The sequence below is a fragment of the Urocitellus parryii genome, chromosome 1, assembly GCF_045843805.1.
Source record: "Urocitellus parryii isolate mUroPar1 chromosome 1, mUroPar1.hap1, whole genome shotgun sequence".
Classification (NCBI taxonomy): Eukaryota; Metazoa; Chordata; class Mammalia; order Rodentia; family Sciuridae; genus Urocitellus; species Urocitellus parryii.
This window is the reverse complement of record NC_135531.1, coordinates 207634880-207654547: the sequence shown is the minus strand read 5'-3', so window position 1 is coordinate 207654547 and position 19668 is coordinate 207634880. Positions and strand designations below refer to the sequence as shown.

The window sequence follows — 19668 nt, the reverse complement described above, 5'->3', positions numbered from 1 at the left end:
AAACTTAAAATTATTAACACTATAACAATTTTAACTAAACAAGTGTCTTCATGTTCAGAAGATCATATGTATTTCTGGTCTTTGACTAAGTGTAACAAATATTATAATACGAGATTGACCTTAATAAAAACTAAACCAGAAGTAGAAGTTATTAAAACAATTAAAAGTCACACCATTATATTTAATCAAATTTACTATATAGAGGAACAAATTCAACTTAAGAATACTTTCATTTTTAAAATTTGACTGTAGGAAAAATGATTAAAACATTTCACTCTTAAGATGTCTTGACATATTTCAAATAACTTCATTGAATCATAGCTTGCTATGTTTTATTAATTAGTACTAAGTGATTCATTCTACACCAGGTACTTCTGATACATGAATCAATTTTGGAGTACCTCTTTATCAAACTTTTCCTATAAAAATCATAAACCTTATGATTCTTCAGCCTTGCTCAATATGCAAACAAAGGTTGACTCCCAGTTTACCAATGAGTTGGAATAATAGTTTATAACAGAAACAGTTTATTTGCAGTCGATTTGAGAACAGTATTCCCTCACCCCATAGAAATCAAGTCAAAAGCATGGTATTACAGTAAAATCAAGGAAAAGAGTAAGGATTGAGAAATAGAATATGAATATAAAAAAAGTGACAAGACATACTAATAAAGTTTTTTTTACATACTATTCATAACCCGTTAAGGGTATTAAAAGGGCAATGATCTGTTCTTGTTGAGAATCTTAAGTCCACAGTCAGTGGCCACCTCCCTTTATTAGCTGTACAGCTTTATTTGCATGTCAAGTTTTCAAAATTCCTTCATAAATTAATTTACTTGTTCATCTACTCAACAAAATATATACAAGGGCTATTATGTGTTCATTACTATGTTATCAGATAGGGATAGAGTGATAAATGAAACACAAAACATCACTGTCTTTATGGAATAATTCTAGTAGAGAGAAAGATAACAGATAATTATAGACTGTGATAACTGTTTTTGAACAAACCAGATGTTAAGAGAGAACAACAAAATTCAGACTGAAAATATTAACTTTTTCTTGGAAGAAAAAAGGCTAATCTTAACGTTTTTAAGATGATCAACAGTAATAGTCAAACGGAATCAAATTCTACCAGATATTGAAACATACTGTAGGACCACAAATATTTAAAATAGTTGTACTAGCATATGAATAAACAAAAGAATGGAGCAGAATACAAAATCTAGAAAAAGGGCCAAAGAGATTATGTTTTAAAAAACATTATTAGAGTCTGAGAAGGTCGTAGTTGTAGAGCTAGCATATATAAGGCCTTGGGTTCATTCCCTAGCTCAAAAAAAAAAACATTAATTAAGTGTGGTGGTAACCACCTAGAAAGGGGGAAAAAAAACAGTTGGATCCATGTCCCACGCTAAATTCTAAAACACAGTAATGTGTTTTAACATATTATTATGAATTATGCTTTTTCTTCCCTAAACAGAAAGGTATGAAAAGAATCATCAGAAAAGTCATGCCTTTGACAGAAAAAGGTCTAATTTTTAAAATCCATATATTCCACTATTTACATGTATACACAAAGAGACAATTAAATATGTATGGCAAAAACCTCAAAGCGGATGGCAAATGTTTTAAATACAATACATATTTGTAACTTACAGCATGAAGGAAAATTTTTCTGAGAGAATTCCTAGAAACCAGTAAGAAAAAGACCAGCAATCTAAGATTCCAATATAAAAATGAGCTAAGAATATGACCCTAGAAAAGGAACTTAAGTGATACTGAACATAAAAAAAGTCAATTTAGAATCAATCATCAGAAAATTGGGTATCATTTTTCATAATTATCAACTGGCAAAAATTAAACTGATAGAATTCTGACACTGAGGATAAGAAGAAACAAATTCTTTATGCATTGCTGCTAGAGGAATTAAACTGGTAAATCTCTATGCAGAGCAATTTGGTAGCGTATTTATTAAAACGACACCACATATATATCATTTCATCCAGAATGCTACTTCTAGATAACTGTCCTACATATACACTCTTGCATAAAAAATGCACAAAATTTTTCTTTGTATCATTACTTATAATAATGACTGAAAACAATCTAGATATTCAGCAATGCAGGTTCAGTTGGGCCCTCAGCAAATGCCTGAAACTGTAGAACCTACATATACTGCTTTTTCCTATATATGTGTGATAAAGCTTAATTTAGAAATTAGGCTCAGTAAGATATATTAATAACTAGTAAATTAGAACAAATAGAATATCATATCGTAATAAGCTATATCTCTCTTGTGTATCACCTGGACACAAACCCTGAAAAATGTCAACAATTATTTTGACCAGCTGATAACAACACTAAGTAGTGATAAAGGGGCAGTAACACAGTGTGTGAATATGCTGGACAAAGAAATGATTCATGTCCTAAGTAAGAATGGCGCAGAATCACACAATATTTGAACCAGTATGCAATTTATAACATAAATTTTTATTTCTGGAAATTTCCATTTAATATTTTTCAACTCTTTTGATCACAGATACCTAAAACCACAGAAAGAAAACTGCAGACAAGGGTTTATCATTTTTAATGTTCTTTTTAGTAGAATGACAGTAAAATGTATTTTGGCAAATTATATGTACATAGACTATAACATTTTATTTAGGATGCCACTCTTGTGGTTGTATATATTGTGGAGTTACCTTGGCCATGTATTCAATACAAGGCTAGGAAAGTTACATCCAATTAATTCTACTGTCATTCCTATTTCCTCCCCCACCTCCCTTCATTTGCCTTTGTCTAATCCAGTGGATTTCTTCTATTCCCTTCTCCAAACTCCCTTGTTTGGGGTTAGCATCCACAAATCAGAGAACAATCAGAATTTGGTTTCCTGAGACTAGCTTATTTCACTTATCAGGATAGCCTCCAGTCCTATCCATTTACGAGCAAATACCATTATTTCATTCTTGGCTGAGTAATATTCCATGGTATATATGTATCACATTTTCTTTATCCATTCATCCATTGAAGGACACCTAGGTTGTTTCCATAACTTGGCTATTGTGAGTTGAGCTGCTATAAACATTGATGTGGCTGCATTGTAGTATGCTGTTTTTAACTCCTTTGGGTATAGACCTAGAGTGGGATAACTGGGTCAAATGGTAATTTTATTCCTAGTTTTCTAAGCAATCTCCATATTGCTTTCCTTAGTGGTTACACCAATTTGCAGTCCCATCAACAATGTATTAGAGTACCTTTCTCCCCACATCTTCACCAATATTTACTGTTATTCATATTTTTTAATTTGGATCACATTACTATCAAATCTTTGACATAATTTACATCAAAAAGTAAACAGAAAAGTAAAATTACACCAAATTTCCAGTAAGATAGTCCTTGAATGTGAAGGGACAGGGAAGTTGTACCCTTATCTATGTGGAATCATATTAAAACTGCCTTCAGTTTACTAAGCTACCATTACTAAAGTGTATGACCAACAATGTTTCCTGAGTACAGAGACAAAGGAAAAGTTGACAACACTAAAGGATGTCTTCAGAATTATCAAACTTCCTGAATACACAAAACTGATCCACCAAAGCCTTTAAGTAAAATGCAGGCAAGAAATACATGCATTGTTTTGTTTACAAACCTCGTGAAACCCAGGAACTGAGACTGACCTTCAACAAAATGTGTGAAGTATTTTTGAAAGATTAACCTAAATGTTTTCTCCTGATAGCTTCCTTCCTCATTCTCCTGGTCCTTTGCAGAGATAATAAGTTGTACTTTCAATGCCTTCAGAAAAGGGATGTAACAAAGCAGAAAGGAGAAGTAACCCTAGTATCTCTTTGGTTTTTATGTTGCAACATTATTACAAAAACGATCATACAGATATAATCGGGGTAGGCGGGTAAACAAAACAGTTTGGATAGACAGTAAAGATAATGAACAGATTGAGGTATACATGAAAGTCTGTTTGGAACTGAAAGAAATGAAGTGAGGGGAGGAAATGTCCCTGGTTTGAATAAAGCATGTTTTGTGTTTGCACTTATGTGTGTATACAGGGGTTAGGGAAGGTTAGTGCAGCTGGGTCTTCCTGGCAAAGCCATCTACAAGAAACCATCCACCATATAGGGAATGTAGCTGTATATATCTTCATAGATGGGCCCAGAGGCCAGTCTATAGGTACCTCTGCCCTTAGTGGGACACAGAAAGAGTAGGCTTTGGCTGCAAGTGCTACATGTGAAAGGCCAAAATGAAAGACATTCAACGATATGTCACTTTAGCAAATTTCTTTGGCATTAGAATGTAGAATGTATCTTCGTCTCAAAATTCGAACACAGTACTACCCATTAGAACCTTAATTCAACTGGGATTAGACAGACAGAAACTTAGTAAAGGCTATGGTATTTATAAATTTCTTGCTATCCCAGTTAGATTTAAACAAATTACAAAATCAGCATACAATTACAGTTTATGGGTGGCTATATTGCCAAATAGCTATTATTTGCTACTGCTTAGATAAACATCTTTAGAAAGGGGAGAAAAAGTTTAACATAACATGTAAAGTAGCAAATAACAAAGATGGCAATTAAAATAAAAATCAAGTGTTTGTGTTTGGGGCGGCTATGAAATAATGAAACTTCAAGATTCCTAAGTGGAAAAAAATGAGGAAACATACAAAATAACATTTTAAAATAACAAAACATGAGGCTTTCTAAAGCCAAACTTTTTCATTCAGGTGTTTTAATAGGGTACCTGTCTAAATTTAATAAGAATGTTCTTGAGTTTTTCTGAAATGATTACTTCTATTGTGCAAGTGATGACTATAATTGGACATATTATTTTATATTCATTATGACTTAACAAAGTCATGTCACAATAATAGGGCTAAAGAGTACATTGTGATACTGTGCTTAAGTTCAGAAAAATTACTCTACTCGTTTATGAGTAAAAGAAAAAAGCCACAAAAGTTAACTCAATATAATCAAATTTGTTACAACTCACTATGTCCAGAATCCTCAAGCTAAAAATTTTAAAACTTTTTGTTTCATAAACCAACTTTACTAAGAATTAAGGATATGAAAATTGAATGCATATAAAATGAAGTTAAAGTGTATCTTCCCAAGTACACTAATTCTACTCTTAAAAGCAATCAGCTAAGAGCTTGTTGTGTCTTCTTTCAAAAATTACAGATATCTAGGTAGAGGAGGTAGATATATTGAGCTATTTATATTTATGTATTTTCTCAGCATATTTTTCACAAATATAATTTTTGCCAGAAAAAAAGACTGTTCTGCACTTTGCTTTTTAAAAATCTAATATTCTATGATGGAGATCTTTTTGTTGTTGTTGGGGGAGAGTACCAGGGGATTGAACTCAGAGGGCATTCAAACACTGAGCCACATCTCCAGCCCTATTCTGTATTTTATTTACAGACAGGGTCTCACTGAGTTGCTTAGCACCTCACTGTTGCTGAGGCTGACTTTGAACCCATGATCCTCCTTCCTCAGCCTCCCAAGCCTCTGGGGTTAGAGGCGTGCACCACCCTGTCTGGTGATGGAGATCTTTCCTACTAGTATACACAGCCATAGTTCCACTGCATGTTTTTATTATTTCATTATTAAAAAAAAAATGTTGCAAGTAACATTCTTGTGCATCAGCACAGTAAACAAGGATACAGTACAAATTTCCAGGGGGAAAACTTCTTTCCTTGTCTATAGCTCAATTCCCACCAATTGAAACCTATTGGACTTACCTAAGGCAAAGAAAGAAGAGGGTGGAGATTTTCTATCCAAATTCCTTAATCAGAATTTTATATTTAATTTTCTAAGGATGTACTTTGGCTTGGCTCAATTTTTCAAAATATTATTTTGGTTTCAGGTTATAGTTACTTTTTTAAAAAAATAGGCCAGCAACTTTCTAAATTACTTTTATTTTCCAATAAAAGACTGTTATATGTTCTAAATATTTTTATCCTGTTCAGCAGTTTTAGGCTTACAGGGATGAAGGAAAGTTTTATGAAATCAGATGAGGAGACATTAAATTGCACATATTATATAGAGGTAGAAAGGACTAAAAAACAAATTAAAACCTCAGATCATCCTATATGACTATCCAACTATTTACATATCCTTCATGTAACTTATACCTGCCATCAGTAGTAGTACTGGGGGACTGAACCCAGGTGCATATCACTACTTTTTATTTATTTTGAGAACGATCTCACTAAATTGCTATGGCCGGACTTCAACTTGCAACCCTCCTGCCTTACCCTTCTGAGTTACTGGGATAACAGGTACAGGCCACCACAGCAGCCTCCATTTCCCTGGTTTTGAAATTAAGTACACCTTGAGTGGACATGTTCTCTGAGTGCATATAACTGCTTTTAACTTCACGCATGCTGGTAACATATCCATCTTGTAAATACTGATTTCATATTTCAGACAGATATCAAATTGGTTATAGCTTATCATAACTTCTGCCTTTATTTTATTGCACTTATATCATCAAATTAATGTTTGAACAAATTTTTAAACTTTTTAATAACATTGTTTTGGTAAAGAAATAAAACTACTTTGTTTCATAATTTGCAAAGCATTTTCATTTTCAGATTCATGATTCAAATAATCAATTCAATATTTTTTCCCTTTCTAATCATCATTGCATCCATACCTGACTGCTGTTAGCATCTGTCATTATGGCACCAAGCATCATAAAAGATGAAAAAGTAAAAATAAAAAACACCAACATACATCCTTTTAGCAAAAAGATGTGGTTTGTGTTCTTCTTGTTGAATAAGTGGATGTGAGCAATTTTCATATATCTGTGTGTGTATGTACGTATAAACTTTCAGAGCCATAAGGTTTCTGTCATGATTCCTCAAGTCTGCTGTTGTAAAGTAAAAGCAGCCATAGACAATATATAAATCAATAGGTACGACTGTTTCAATAAACTCTGAATAGAGTAATGTATTTGTAGATTGTGGGCTCAAGTTAAAAGGTTCATACACAGGTTAAAAAAACTTCAAGGCTTCAATGATTTTTCACTATAGTGAAAAAACTGAGTTATTTTTTGAACACATGTCTTTTTAAGAATAGGTCAACTTCAATACTTGCTTTCTTTTGGAAATTTTTAACATTACTAATGTTCTAATATGACGTCACGATGATAAAAGTCCCAAGGCTTTGAAGAAGAAACAGGTGAGAAAATCTTCAAGCAATCTAGTTTCATCTTTGAAATCAGCATGGGTCAGTCATTTCTTCTCTGTAGGTGTGCAGAAACCTGGAAACTTTTCAACTGTAAGAATCAAATGGGTGGCTCAAAAAACAAGAATAGCCCTTACGCTGCAAGATTCTACAAATCTAGTCACAAAAGAGAATTAATGTTAACTAGCAGATATTAAGATTGATAAGGACCCAAAGATATCATGTTGCTAATATGTATGTGTTTGGCAGGAACTGAGCCCAAGATCTTATGCATGTTAGGGCAAGCACTCTGCCACTGAGGACTGTTTTTTTGCTTGTTTTGAGAAAGGGGTCACCCTATGTTGCTCAGCCTGATCACAAATTCATGGCTTAAACAATCTTGCTACTTCAGCCTCCCTGGACTACAAGCCTGTGCCACCACACACAGCCCAAAAGCTGCTGCTTTTCTTTTTCTTCTTTTTCCTGTTTGTTTGTTTTCACCACGGAGCTTCTGAAGACACTGAAGGCATTCCATAAGGTCTTATTAAAATTTCTGTATTGCATGATTTGACATGCATATTAAAAAAGTGCCCTACATATAATTCATTAGCAATAGTCTTAGATTAATATTTTCTGCTAAAGGCAATTCTATTTTCCCTATGTATTTAAGGTCATCTATTAATCCTGGGTAATATTAAGACCAAAGGAAAAAAATGCAGTGTTGGGATTAGGACTAAGTTTGTGAAATCTGATAAAACTTGGGGAAATTGTTACAAATGCAAAAGCCAATGTGCAAAAACTAAACAACTTTGTAATACATGAGATTTATGCAATAATGGCCTAATTGGCCTGAGAATAGTCCTAAAAGAGGAATGACTGGAATGGGGTCAGTAAGTACTGTTTTGCTCTGCCTCTCTCCCTTTTTAATTTTTACTTTGAGACACAGTCTAACTAAGTTGTTCAGGCTAACTTCAAATTTGCATTACTCCTACCTCCTAGCCTTCCAAGTAGCATGTGTCACAGTGCCCAAACTGAAAGGTAATTTTAACTAAATAAACAAATTTGGTTTCATTAATCTCCCTGAAAAATTTGGCTTATAGTACAAAATGGTTTGAAAGACAATTATAAATGAAGAGCAAAAATCCCATAGCATGATTTCAATGCCATCCAGGGAACATCAAGGGTCATGAACTTCAAACTAGTTCATTTTATCAATCACACCCCCCTAACTATCTCACTAGTAAAGACATACACTATTAGAGACTAATCCTCTTAGCCAATAGGATCAATTAACTCCCCCAATACTCTGAAACTGTCTTCACAACCTTTTTTTTTTTTTTTTTAAAATTTAAAGACTATACAGGGCTTCCCATGAAGAATTCTTTCCAGTAAACAAAGATGACAAAAGCAGGGTGCCAGCTCCTTTAGAAGTTAGGTTTCTTAACAGACATTTGGGTTTACACTGTTTCTTGTTTATTAGTCACCTCTCAATGATTTTCATTACCCTTAAAAGCATTTTTAAAAATGAGATCCAAGGGCTTGGGGTTGAATGCTTGCCTAGCACATGCAAGGCCTGGGGTTCTATCCTCAGCATCACATTAAAATAAATAAATAACATAAAGGTATTAAAAAAAAGAGAGAGATCTAGGCTTTCAAAAAATTTTCTCAAACTATGGTACTTTGACTACCTGCATCAGAATCACTTAAAATTTAAAAAACAAGTTCAAGGCTTTCAAAAGTATTTCTCAAATTATAGTACTTTGACTATGAATAATCTTGGGCTGAATCAAAATCTAGATATAGATTTTCATTTTTATTTTTTTGTGGTGCTGGCAATAGAACATAGGGCCTCACAAGTGCTAGGTGACTGCTCTTCCACTGAGCTATATCCTGAGTCCCCGGGCGATTCTTAGCTCATACCAAAATAAGAATTACTGCTACAATCTGCTTATTATTATGCCAACCTTAGACTGGATTAAATTTCAATTTACGAAAAACAAAAATCTGCAGTGTAAAAATGTTTTATCAATCTATCCAGTAAGAGAACTCTTATGGTAGACTACTTACAGTGCTCCATTATTTATTTTTATTTTTTCTAAAAATCGATCTAGTTTCAAATGAAGAACTGAGGCAGTTTGCAACAAAATTAAACATGAGACATCGAAATATTAATATATAAACAGGTATAAACAACTATAATTATGCCCCAAACCAGTAGGCAATACATAAAACAACCAACCATCTATATAGCTATGAGGTTTTTAGTAAACAGGGCAAAACAAATATAAGAAAATAAAATGAGATTATTACCATACGATAAAAGGCTACATTGCCAATTTTATTTTAGTCTAATGGATAATTTCAATAACTTTCTTCATGTGAAAACTTTCATAGCAACTGTAAAAAGGGCCAGGATATAATTTCACAGGCATTTCCTCAGAAAGAAAATAATGAGGCAATCTTTCTTGCTACTAAATTAATCAATGCAGTGCTGATTTGGAGAGAAGTCAAAGTCTGAGAGAATGACTGGCCTATCTTTCCATCCAGCCAATGTTTCAAGCACAGTTTTAACTGTTTTTGAATGTCAATTCAAAACATTGTGTAAAGAGGTTAAATAGTAGAGAATTTCATCATAGAATAACAATACAATCATCCCAACCTTATCAGAGCTTAATCATCTTGGCACTGCTTCTCTGAAACAGATTTTTAACTATTCTCTAGCCATATGCTATAATATACATATTTGCTATAAATATAATTATGCTTACTTTAAAATTAATCACCAGGAGTCTCACTGCATTAGCCTATCAAATGAGATTGACTATATTCTCCACTTGATCATTGGCTCAAAATAAGGACCTTCATCTTGGCAGAGTTGTTGCTTAGTTTTCTGCCATAAAAACAGCAGTTTTGCTCATTCCTGAATAGTGAAATCATGTCATCAGTAAAGACTTTAAGATACTGATCTTCCTATTTGCTAGCATAGAATTAACTACCTATCAGGCATACCTAAAAGCCATATGAGATTATCTAACTGGAAGTAGAAAAGGAGGCAGGGCAATAATTACAAAAAATACCATCACATTCCTTTTGATATTGAGCAAGTTATCACTTCAGATGACAACTGCTACTCATTCTGTCCATAAATGCAAAATTGGGCCAACTTTTAAACAACAGTAAGTCAGAGTCCATGCCAAGTTCATAAAATTCTGTTTCTACTCTCTCAAGAGATGACACATCAATACATGCTACGAAAAGCCTAATTATCTGTTTTCCAAAGAAGAAACAACATATATTGATAAAATGAGTAAAAAGTACATTTTTCTCATGCAAGAATTGAGAATGATACAGATAAACATTTCCATGTGATATCTAGTAAACCTTGTAATTTGAAGAAAAAAGTTGGCTGTTCTGCAAAACCAGTTGACTATACTTTGTGTCAATGTGAGCATGAGCCTTAAAGAAGTCGATTGAAGACTTTAGCAAGGACTGGGGATGGGGAATTATATGATGAACTTCAAGTGCCAATCTAGAGTGAAAAGTCATATAATTTTATTTAGAGTGATCAAATAAAATGAATTACAATAAGTAGTAATAAAATAGGTAAAAGTTCTGAACTTTATCAAAATCATTTTTGTGGAGATAAAGAAATGCAACATAAATAACCTTGTTCTTTAGAAATCTATAAACCATGTCACTTTTTATAAGACACTGCAGAAACTCAGGCCTGACTCTTCTTGTAAGTAACCTGTATAAATATAGACTAAAATTTTTACTTTTTTTTTAAATAAAGAAATTGTTTATAAGAACATTTTAATTTAAATTCCTCTGGGGTCTGCTTATGATATTATTTATCTTGGCTAAGTTTGTGGGGAAGTTTTCTTGCTTGTTACTAATTCCTGAGAAGATGCATGGGGAACCTCTTCCAAAAGATAATTTTAAAACGCTAAGAATTTGCTGGATTTTAGTCATAGTTATATTCAAAATATTTTACACACACTGATGATCCTTTATAAAATTATAAAAAATAAAAACAAAAATCTAATAACATTTATCACAAACATACAAATAAAAAGTTAACAGAATCAACTTTAATTGATATGAGAATAACATTAAGCATTTTACCCCAAAGTTTGTACAATTTAACATGAAAAAACAAACAGCACCTAAAAACCAAATCAAGTGACAAGTTCATACCTAATAGTCCAGTATCTATATCATCTTCATTTTTCAAATTCTCAGCATGCAACTCTGTAAAAACAAAAAGAGGTTTAGGTATAAAAGATTCATAATCTGAAGACTAACTCAAAGACTTGGAAGACATTGTAGAACTCCATAAAGTGCTCTGGAGTCAGGAATGGATTCAAATTTTGATTCTGTTTACTAGCTACATGATCATCAGCAAGCAAAAAAGACCTCTATACTGTCAACTGCTATACATAGGAGAGTAGTGTTCATATCCTGTGGTTGTTGTGATACCATTTTATACAAATTTAAGGACATACTAAATTTTTTCAGTTCCTTTCTCCATTCTCCAGAGTATAAACTTCTTCTGCAATGATCTTCTACTTACCACAGTTTTGCCTTTACAAAAGTGATATCTCAGAGAAAAGCACTAAAATAGCTAAAAGACAAAACTATCTGGGTTATAGTAAAAAAAGGGGAAGGGAGTGATACAGGAATTAAACTGTGAGCCGGGAGAGATGGCCCACACCTGTAATCCAAGCTACTCCACAGGCTGAGGCAGGAGGATCCCAAGTTCAAGGCCAGCACCTACAACTTAGCTATCTCAAAAAACAATTATGGCTAGGAATGTAGTTCAAAGGTAAAGTACCCCTGGGTTCAATCTGCCTAACCCCTACAAAAGAAATGAAACAATGGCAGCCAAACATTTAAGATTGACAGTTTAAATACAATACTGTTATGAGGAGGTAAATTTCACACATTAACTTGCAAATCTTGTCTTCTGTATGAAAATCAAGCACGGTAAGCTGTTACAGGCCATCTGGAGCCCATTACCAGCTGGTCCAAAATGATAGTGTTGAGTGGTTGAGTGGTTTTCATAAAACGAAGATTTTTTTGTTTTACTTTTTTTCCCCAATAATTTGGACAAAGTCATACAATAGTAAGAATTGGGATTTAAACTCAAATTTAATTCTTTTCACTGTAATACACAAGATCCAAACAAATAATACATCTATGAAAGCCCCCTTGGGGGGAAAAAAAACTTTCACAAGTCTATTTTTATTCCAATATGGCTAATATTTCAACTTGAGACAAAGAAGATAAAATTAGTGAAAACAAGACTACACCTCCTGCAATAAAACTTTGCATACAAACAGCCAATGCCTACCCTTAATACCTACTACTCAGGAGGACTGCAAATTGGAGACCAGCAGGGGCACCACAGTGAGACCAAGTCTCACAACAAAACCAAAATATACTTTGTGTACTAAATCTAGTTACAAACACCACAAAACTAAGAAAGGCTAGTTATTTTACCTATAAATGTAGAAATCTGAGCTGTGGGATGGAAATCCTAGACCTTGAAGAATCTTCAATGTACCCAGGAATAAATCGGTACCATTTGTGGATCAAAGCCTTTGAATATATACAGATTATTTCAATTACATGCATTTTACACTGTCTCCTTTTAATGGTGAGTGTTCTCCGAAATATGGCTTAAATAATCGTGCTAATATTTGACTCCATGGGTCCAATGACTTAAAGGTATTTCAATAGAACTCATTTGATTAAAAGACCCTTTCTTAAAAACAGTTCTAGTTATGGACGAGGGAAATCCATTTAGGAAGAGAAGACAAAGGGGAGAAGCAAAGAATGGTACAAATCAGTGGTAGGAGTGAAAGAAACTGCCAGCTTGCCGGTTGGGAGCCAGGTAAGGTGTGGGTGGAGGTAAGAACCAAGCCCTGGCTCAACTTAGCTCTAGACAGACTTTCAAGGTCTGGGCATCAGTACCTTTAACGATCAGGTAGGCGATGGCGAGGAGGAAAGCGAGGAGGATGGCGAACAGCAACGAGCAGAGAATAGACAGGACCTGGATCGGCCATCGCCGAGCCTGGGCCCGGCTACGCGTAGCTGCGGGGAAAATGCCATTGCGTTTGTCGGGTAGGACCGGCGACCCACCGCCGTCCGGCGGGAGAAGCTGGGAGCCCCTTCTGGGCTCCGACGACGCCCCGGCTGAGAACTCCGCTCGCAAGTCACGGGCCACTTGATCGCATCCTTCCACCTCATCAACTTCGCCCTCACCCCAGCTGTCCCCCTGAGAGAATACAGAATACAAAGGCCGAGAGAAAGGTGCTGGGGTGCCAAGACCGCGACGCCGCGGAGCCAAACGCCTGCCGCTCTCCACAAACGACATGGCGGGAAATAACCACAGAACCTCGGGGGCCCAGAGTTTCCCACAGCCCCGCCCCCCCCTCGTCTTCGCCAATCAGCAGCCGGGCCACGCCACGGCCTCGACCACTTAGCTCAGGGGCTCAGGGGTGCTAAAGGGTGGGCTGTGGAGCCAAGAAGGAACCGCGGAGCAGGAGGAGAGGCTGTGCCATCCGAGACCGGAGCTCTATCCCGCTGCAATAGGCGGGAAGGAATACAGAATTCTGCGTAGGGAAATTCAAGCCGAGGACGGCTGAAGACAAGTCATCCCTCCCTGCAGTGTTTCGTCCCGGCCAAAGACCTCTGGCACTGCTGCGTTGCCTCCAGGGGAGCGCGAACCCGGCAGCCCCAAAGCCGCATCTTCTCGACGCCGGGTCCTAGCGCCCGCCCATACCACTATGATACACATTTTCTAACCTATTTGCTTTCTTCCTTCTTCTCCTCTACGCTCACACTCTTCTTTAGCCTCCCTGCTAGCAGGAGCTCACCACCCGGCGCGCTCACTCTGCCTTATCGACCCACCTCTTTCTGCCTTTCGCGTTGTTCCACCCGCCCCTACCCACAACTTCCCTCCACGCTACTCGACACGCCTCCTTCCCCCGTCCGCCTCGGCACGCGCTCAGCAGCCGGTGCCTCTGAGCTCGAACTTTTGCTGGACTCCTCCTCGCGACTTCCCCGCCCCTCCCCTTTGCTTCGAGCAAGGCGCGCGCTCGCGCGCTCCCGGCCCCAGCCACCGCTAACGCTAGAAGCTGCATACCCCGCCCCCACCCCACCCTACCCTATCCCTGGCGGCCTCAGGTTAGTGGGGCGTGAGTAACTTGGGCCGGGGGGTGAAAGGTGGCAAGCCCCCACTGCCCCACCCCCTACGGGGTGAGGCGGTCTAAGCCCGGGAAGCTGGGACGCGGTTGTCTTCCCTTTCCCGGGGGAAGTTGGTGGAGTTTTCCCGGCAGAGGACACGGCGCAGAAACTTCCTCCGTCCCCTTCCCTCCCCTCCATGCAGGCGACGCCGAGTGAGGCTGAGGCTGGGGGCGAATCGCCGCAGAGCTGCGTGTCGGCAGCGCACTCTGATTGGACAGTGGGGAAGCCTGTCAGCTTATTGGCCCCACTGATCCCGCCCCGCAGCTCAGGGCAGCCTTTAACCTTTGGCCCCAGCGGGCGCCAGCCACTCAGATCGCTTCTTGTTGGTATGTGTAGCGGCAGTGGCCGCCGGCGGAGCAGTCTGAGCCCGACGATGAGGCCGGGGACGGGAGCTGAGCGTGGAGGCCTCATGGTGAGTGAAATGGAGAGCCATCCTCCCTCGCGGGGTCCCGGGGACGGGGAGCGGAGATTGTCCGGCTCAAGCCTGTGCTCCAGCTCTTGGGTCTCTGCTGACGGCTTCCTGAGGAGACGGCCTTCGGTAAGGGATCGGTGGGGCAGGGGGAAGCGGCACAATGAAAAACGGAGTCAGAGACAGGAAGCTTTCTCCAAAAGGAGAAGAAGATAAGAGTGGACGAAGGAAGCGCTCGAGATGGTGGGATATGTCTCGAGGGAGAGAAACGGAGAGCGGGGATGCACAAAAGAAGGATGTAGGACCCTGGAAGTTCCCAGTCGGCTTGGCCTAGACAGATGCGCGCTGAAGGTGTTGAACCCTGGGCGTGCTGCGTCTTGGAGCTATAGGCCCGTTTTAGTAAGGAAATTTGATTCTCTAAGACTTTAAAAGAAGCTAGCAAAATTTGTTTTCTCTAGTAATGGTGGTGATATGCAGGGGGTACTGCTTGATTAATTGGCAGGGGATAATTACCTGGAACAATGGACACGTCTGTAACGAAAGTTGTCTTTTAAAAGTGCATTAAAGTGGGTGAATTATTGTTTGCACTTAGTGTCTGAGTGACAGAATATTAAGTCTTTGAAACTGTGTTTTTGGCAAATGGAATTTTACCTGTCTTAAAAGTTAGGTTAGTAACTATTAGTAGACAGGTGTCTCTGGGGACCCATACTTTTGTATTTTATAAGACCAGCCCTCCTTTAAATCAGTTTGGTAAATTAAGAATTTTAAAGTCAATAGTGCTTAAAAAAATGTCAGCTGTCTTTTATGTCTGTTTGAAATAGGACAAAGTTCAGGTTTTCACCAACAGTTTTTAAGTCGGCTTTATATACATATGTACGTATACATACGTATATACATATACGTATATATATGTGTCTATAATCTTCCAAGCTGAGCAAGCAAATCAGTAGCTGATTGAATCAGTGCAAAACAACTGACCTAGCTGTCCAATAATTATTTAATTTGCAAGCTCCTCAAATACTAGTGTAGTGCTTTTTTAAAAAAAAAAATAGAAAAGTATAAACTAATACAATAATTTGGGCACAAATTAGCCTAATATTATGTACTGAAGGTAAGTGATTTCTTGAAGTGAGATTTTTTTTGAGAATCATTTAATGTGACTTGCCAAGTTTTAAATTTTCTGTTTTTCAGATGGGGCACCCTGGCATGCATTATGCACCAATGGGAATGCACCCTATGGGTCAGAGAGCCAATATGCCTCCTGTACCTCATGGAATGATGCCACAAATGATGCCCCCTATGGGAGGGCCACCAATGGGACAAGTAAGAATGTTATGTTTTTACTTATTTATTTTTTTGTCTATATTTTTGCCTCAGGTATTGTGGTAAAATCTCAAACTCTAGGTCAATACTGTGCTTGTAGCTATTTAGGGATTAGTTGATGCCCAAATAATGTTTTTAAATAAGACTAATGTTGAATCATGACTGTAACTAAATTTTGAATGTAATGAAAGTCTTCTGTATTAAACTTTTTACTTTTACTACTCCAATAAAATTAAAGATTTTTTTTAATTTAAAAGTCACAGCACATATCTAGTTTTTTAACTTAATGACTATAAAGCATGTCAATTGAAGTTAATGTTCTAAGAGTAAATATTATCTGATATATGTCAGCATAATTAACTTTGTTGGACCATGTAAATGCATAGAATCAGAAAATATTGCTTATACTTTAGGCTTAAAATAAATTTTATTCTAGAAGTATCTTCCTCTTTGTGTGTAGGGGTGGGGTAGGGAGATTTAATGCTCTATTTATTCTGATTCTTCATAGGACAATGTCAAATCAATAGTTGATTTTCTATTAACACTATTTTATTTTTAAAAAAAAAATGTTTATTGCTTCTGCACTCCTACTTAATGAGCTGCCCCTTCCATCTCTAGCATAAACTGTAAATGGACATTTTGAGGGAGTTGATATGAATCAAAAGGTTATCATGCTGACTCGGATACTTTGGTAGAACTGAGTTTCTAGAGAAATCCAAGAAAGGCAACAGGTTCACTTACCATGAATAATTGTGTGCCCTATGCTAGGTTTTATAATACAGAGATGCTTAGGTGGCTGGGTTATTTCCATTTGAGTATCTTGATAAGTCATGAAAATTTTAGGCTAGCAAAAATTTCAGAAATTATGTATGATCTTGTGCTAATGAGTACTCTTTGCTTTGATAATTGTTTAAGCCTTGATGGATAAAGTTTTTGGTGAAATTTCAGTGGAAAAATGAGCTTGCTGTAACTCTTTTTACTTAACCCTATGACTAGAAGGGCTGAATGTCAAGTGGTTTTCTTCTTTTATATTTGGAATATAGCCCTTAATTTTGTATAAAAATCTTTACTTAGAAGTATCAGACCTAAAAGATTCTGCCTGCAGGAGTTCTTTATATAAAAGACTCTTTTATTCTGTTATTCCAGAATAACACAAATTTTAAAACTGCCTAGGAGATGCAGAGACAACTCTTGATTCCTCTTCTGTTTCTTTCCATCTCTAAGCAGCAAGGAGCTGCTCTTATTTTCTTTATAGAGCTGCTCTAACTAGATAATGAGCTTTAAAAAAATATTTATTCTTTAAATGCTCTGGTTCTTATTTAAAATTAGTTTCTTTCCACAGAAAGATAAAATAAAACAATTTGCTACTGCCAGATGCTTCTCTCTTTTCTGGGGCCTTCTGTTTCCATTGGGCCAGTCAAGGTAAGTTTTGCAAGGGATTGACCTGCTTACCCTTGCTGTCATGGTGCTGTTGCACTATCAAAGCCAAGATACCAGCTAGTCATTTTTAATAAAATGCAGATTTTATTTTTTAAAGTAGTTTCATGTATCTCATTGACATAAGCTGGTCACAATTTATTTTATGGCCCTTTCTTTTTAGCTGCATTAGTGACCATCTTTCTAGTAAGTTAACTTGCTACTCAGTGTACATCAGTTCAGAGACTGAATTTTACCTTGTGGTTTTCTTCTGCATTTTTTTTCTAGGCCAGTGTATGCCATGTGCCTTTAAGTATACCTGATTATTTAGAGGCTTAGAATTCTTTCTCCCTGTGTTGGCTCATGTTAGGATAATGAATGAATGTTTAGGAGTCTAGTTCTGAGGTTCCCAAGAGTTTCCCATTGTTGTCTCAAATTTAGATCATCCCCTTTTTGACCCAATGTCTAACAAGTTTGGGTCCCAATTATTGATTGGTAAAGCTAATTCTTATTTTAGCTTTATTAGCACATGAGATAATGCTGGGAAGCATGGATAATTTCAGTCCTCAATAATTGAAGAATCTTATTTAAAGCTCTGGTGAACATGCCCTTAAAAATGAAAGTTAAATAACAAAATTTATTCTTCCTGCATCATTTTTTCTCTCTACACATTCTAAGAAATATTAATGAAAAAGTAAGTAGTGAGAAGATAACTGAAAAGAAGCAGGGTGCCCCTGTCAGTCACAGCAGTGATGGTAGGATTCTGCCATCCAATCTTAAAGTTAATTTACACATAAAAGACTTGGGACTCTTGGTTATGGAACCTTGATGTGCAGTTTGCAGTTGGTCTTCCATAACCTCCAGATTCCACATCTGTGGATTCAGCCTACTTTGGGTTGAAAACATTAAAAGCATAAATTGTATCTATACAAAGCGTGTACCAGCTTTTTTTTTTTTTTTTGTCACTATTTCCCTAAACAAAATAACATAACAACTGTATAGTTGTAACACGTATGTCTTATTAGTTATTAGAATAATCTAGAGGTGATTTCAAGTATACTGGAAGATGTGCATAGGTTATATGCAAGTACTATGCCATTTTTTGTATAAGGGACTTGAGCATCTGTAGATTTTGGTGTCTGTGGAGTGTCCTCGAACCAGTCCCTTTTAAATACTGAGGAACAACTGTATTGACCACATCTTTCATTGAGATCTCTTACTGGAACCAGCTGACGATTTAAGTCTTTCTTGCCAAATGATTATGGTCTTTGGAATGTTACTGAATGACATGAAATTTTAAGGTGCGTTTGTAAAATAACAGGTTAGAGTAATGATCTAAGAAGTCAGTTAACAACAAGTTAAATGCAACAAGTTAATTTAAAGAAGTTATATGTTGCCACTGCCTATAATCCCAGGTACTTGGGAGGCTGAGGCAGGAGGATTATAAATTCAAAGCCAGCCTCAGCAATTTAGAAGGCCCTAGCAACTTTCCAAGATTCTATTTCAAAATTTAAAAAAGAAAAAAAGCAGAAATTAAAGGGCTGGGCATGTGATTCAGTGGTTAAGTGCCCCTGGGTTCAATCCCTGGTACCAAAAATAAAAAGTAGTAGTATTGATGGCTTTATTTATTTATTTATATTCATGATGTGACGTAAATGCCATTTTTATAATGTAGGGTGAATCTGTTATGGTAGTAAATATTAGAAACTACCAGCTGAAACTTCATGTTTCTTTCACGTTTATATATTAAATTCATCTCTTTGTCACTGTACATAGATTTGCTTCTACTTTTTACAAAATTATAGGATATTATAGCTGGAAGGGACCTTACAAGTTGTATGGACTTTAATTGACTTTGGAAGGATTGTTTTCTTAAGAAGCCATATTAATAAAGAAAAAAAATGGTTTTTCTCTGATGGCAGTTCTCAAAAATTTCTGCTAGGGCATAATAGCACTTACCTATGATCCCAGTGGCTTGGGAAGCTAAGGCAGGAGGCCCCAACAATGATGAGAGAGATACTAAGCAACTCTGTGAGACCCTGTCCATAAATAAAATACAAAAAAAGGACTGGGGTTGTGACTCAGT

General features: G+C 36.7%; 2 protein-coding genes across 9 annotated transcripts in view; one reads left to right on the top strand and one right to left on the bottom strand.

Moving 5' to 3' along the window:
• Positions 1–14345, bottom strand: part of Arl6ip6 (ARF like GTPase 6 interacting protein 6) — a 36260-nt gene extending 21915 nt beyond the window's left edge. The window contains exons 1-2 of the mRNA XM_026387892.2: positions 13160–14345; positions 11381–11434 (exon numbers count right to left, since the gene is read on the bottom strand). Of these exons, the coding sequence (XP_026243677.2) occupies positions 11381–11434; positions 13160–13562 (457 nt within the window). The 5' untranslated portion in view covers positions 13563–14345. The remainder of the gene's footprint in view (positions 1–11380; positions 11435–13159) is intronic.
• Positions 14346–14354: 9 nt separating this feature from the next.
• Prpf40a (pre-mRNA processing factor 40A) overlaps positions 14355–19668 on the top strand; it is a 55190-nt gene continuing 49876 nt past the window's right edge. For 4 of the 8 annotated variants that reach the window (XM_026387879.2, XM_077802586.1, XM_026387869.2 and 1 more), the window contains exons 1-2: positions 14355–14846; positions 16035–16166. In XM_026387879.2, coding sequence (XP_026243664.2) covers positions 14571–14846; positions 16035–16166 — 408 coding nt within the window. In that variant the 5' untranslated portion in view covers positions 14355–14570. Of the gene's footprint in view, positions 14973–16034; positions 16167–19668 lie in introns of all 8 variants that reach the window. The other 4 variants (XM_077802585.1, XM_026387852.2, XM_026387849.2 and 1 more) reach the window with 1 other exon arrangement.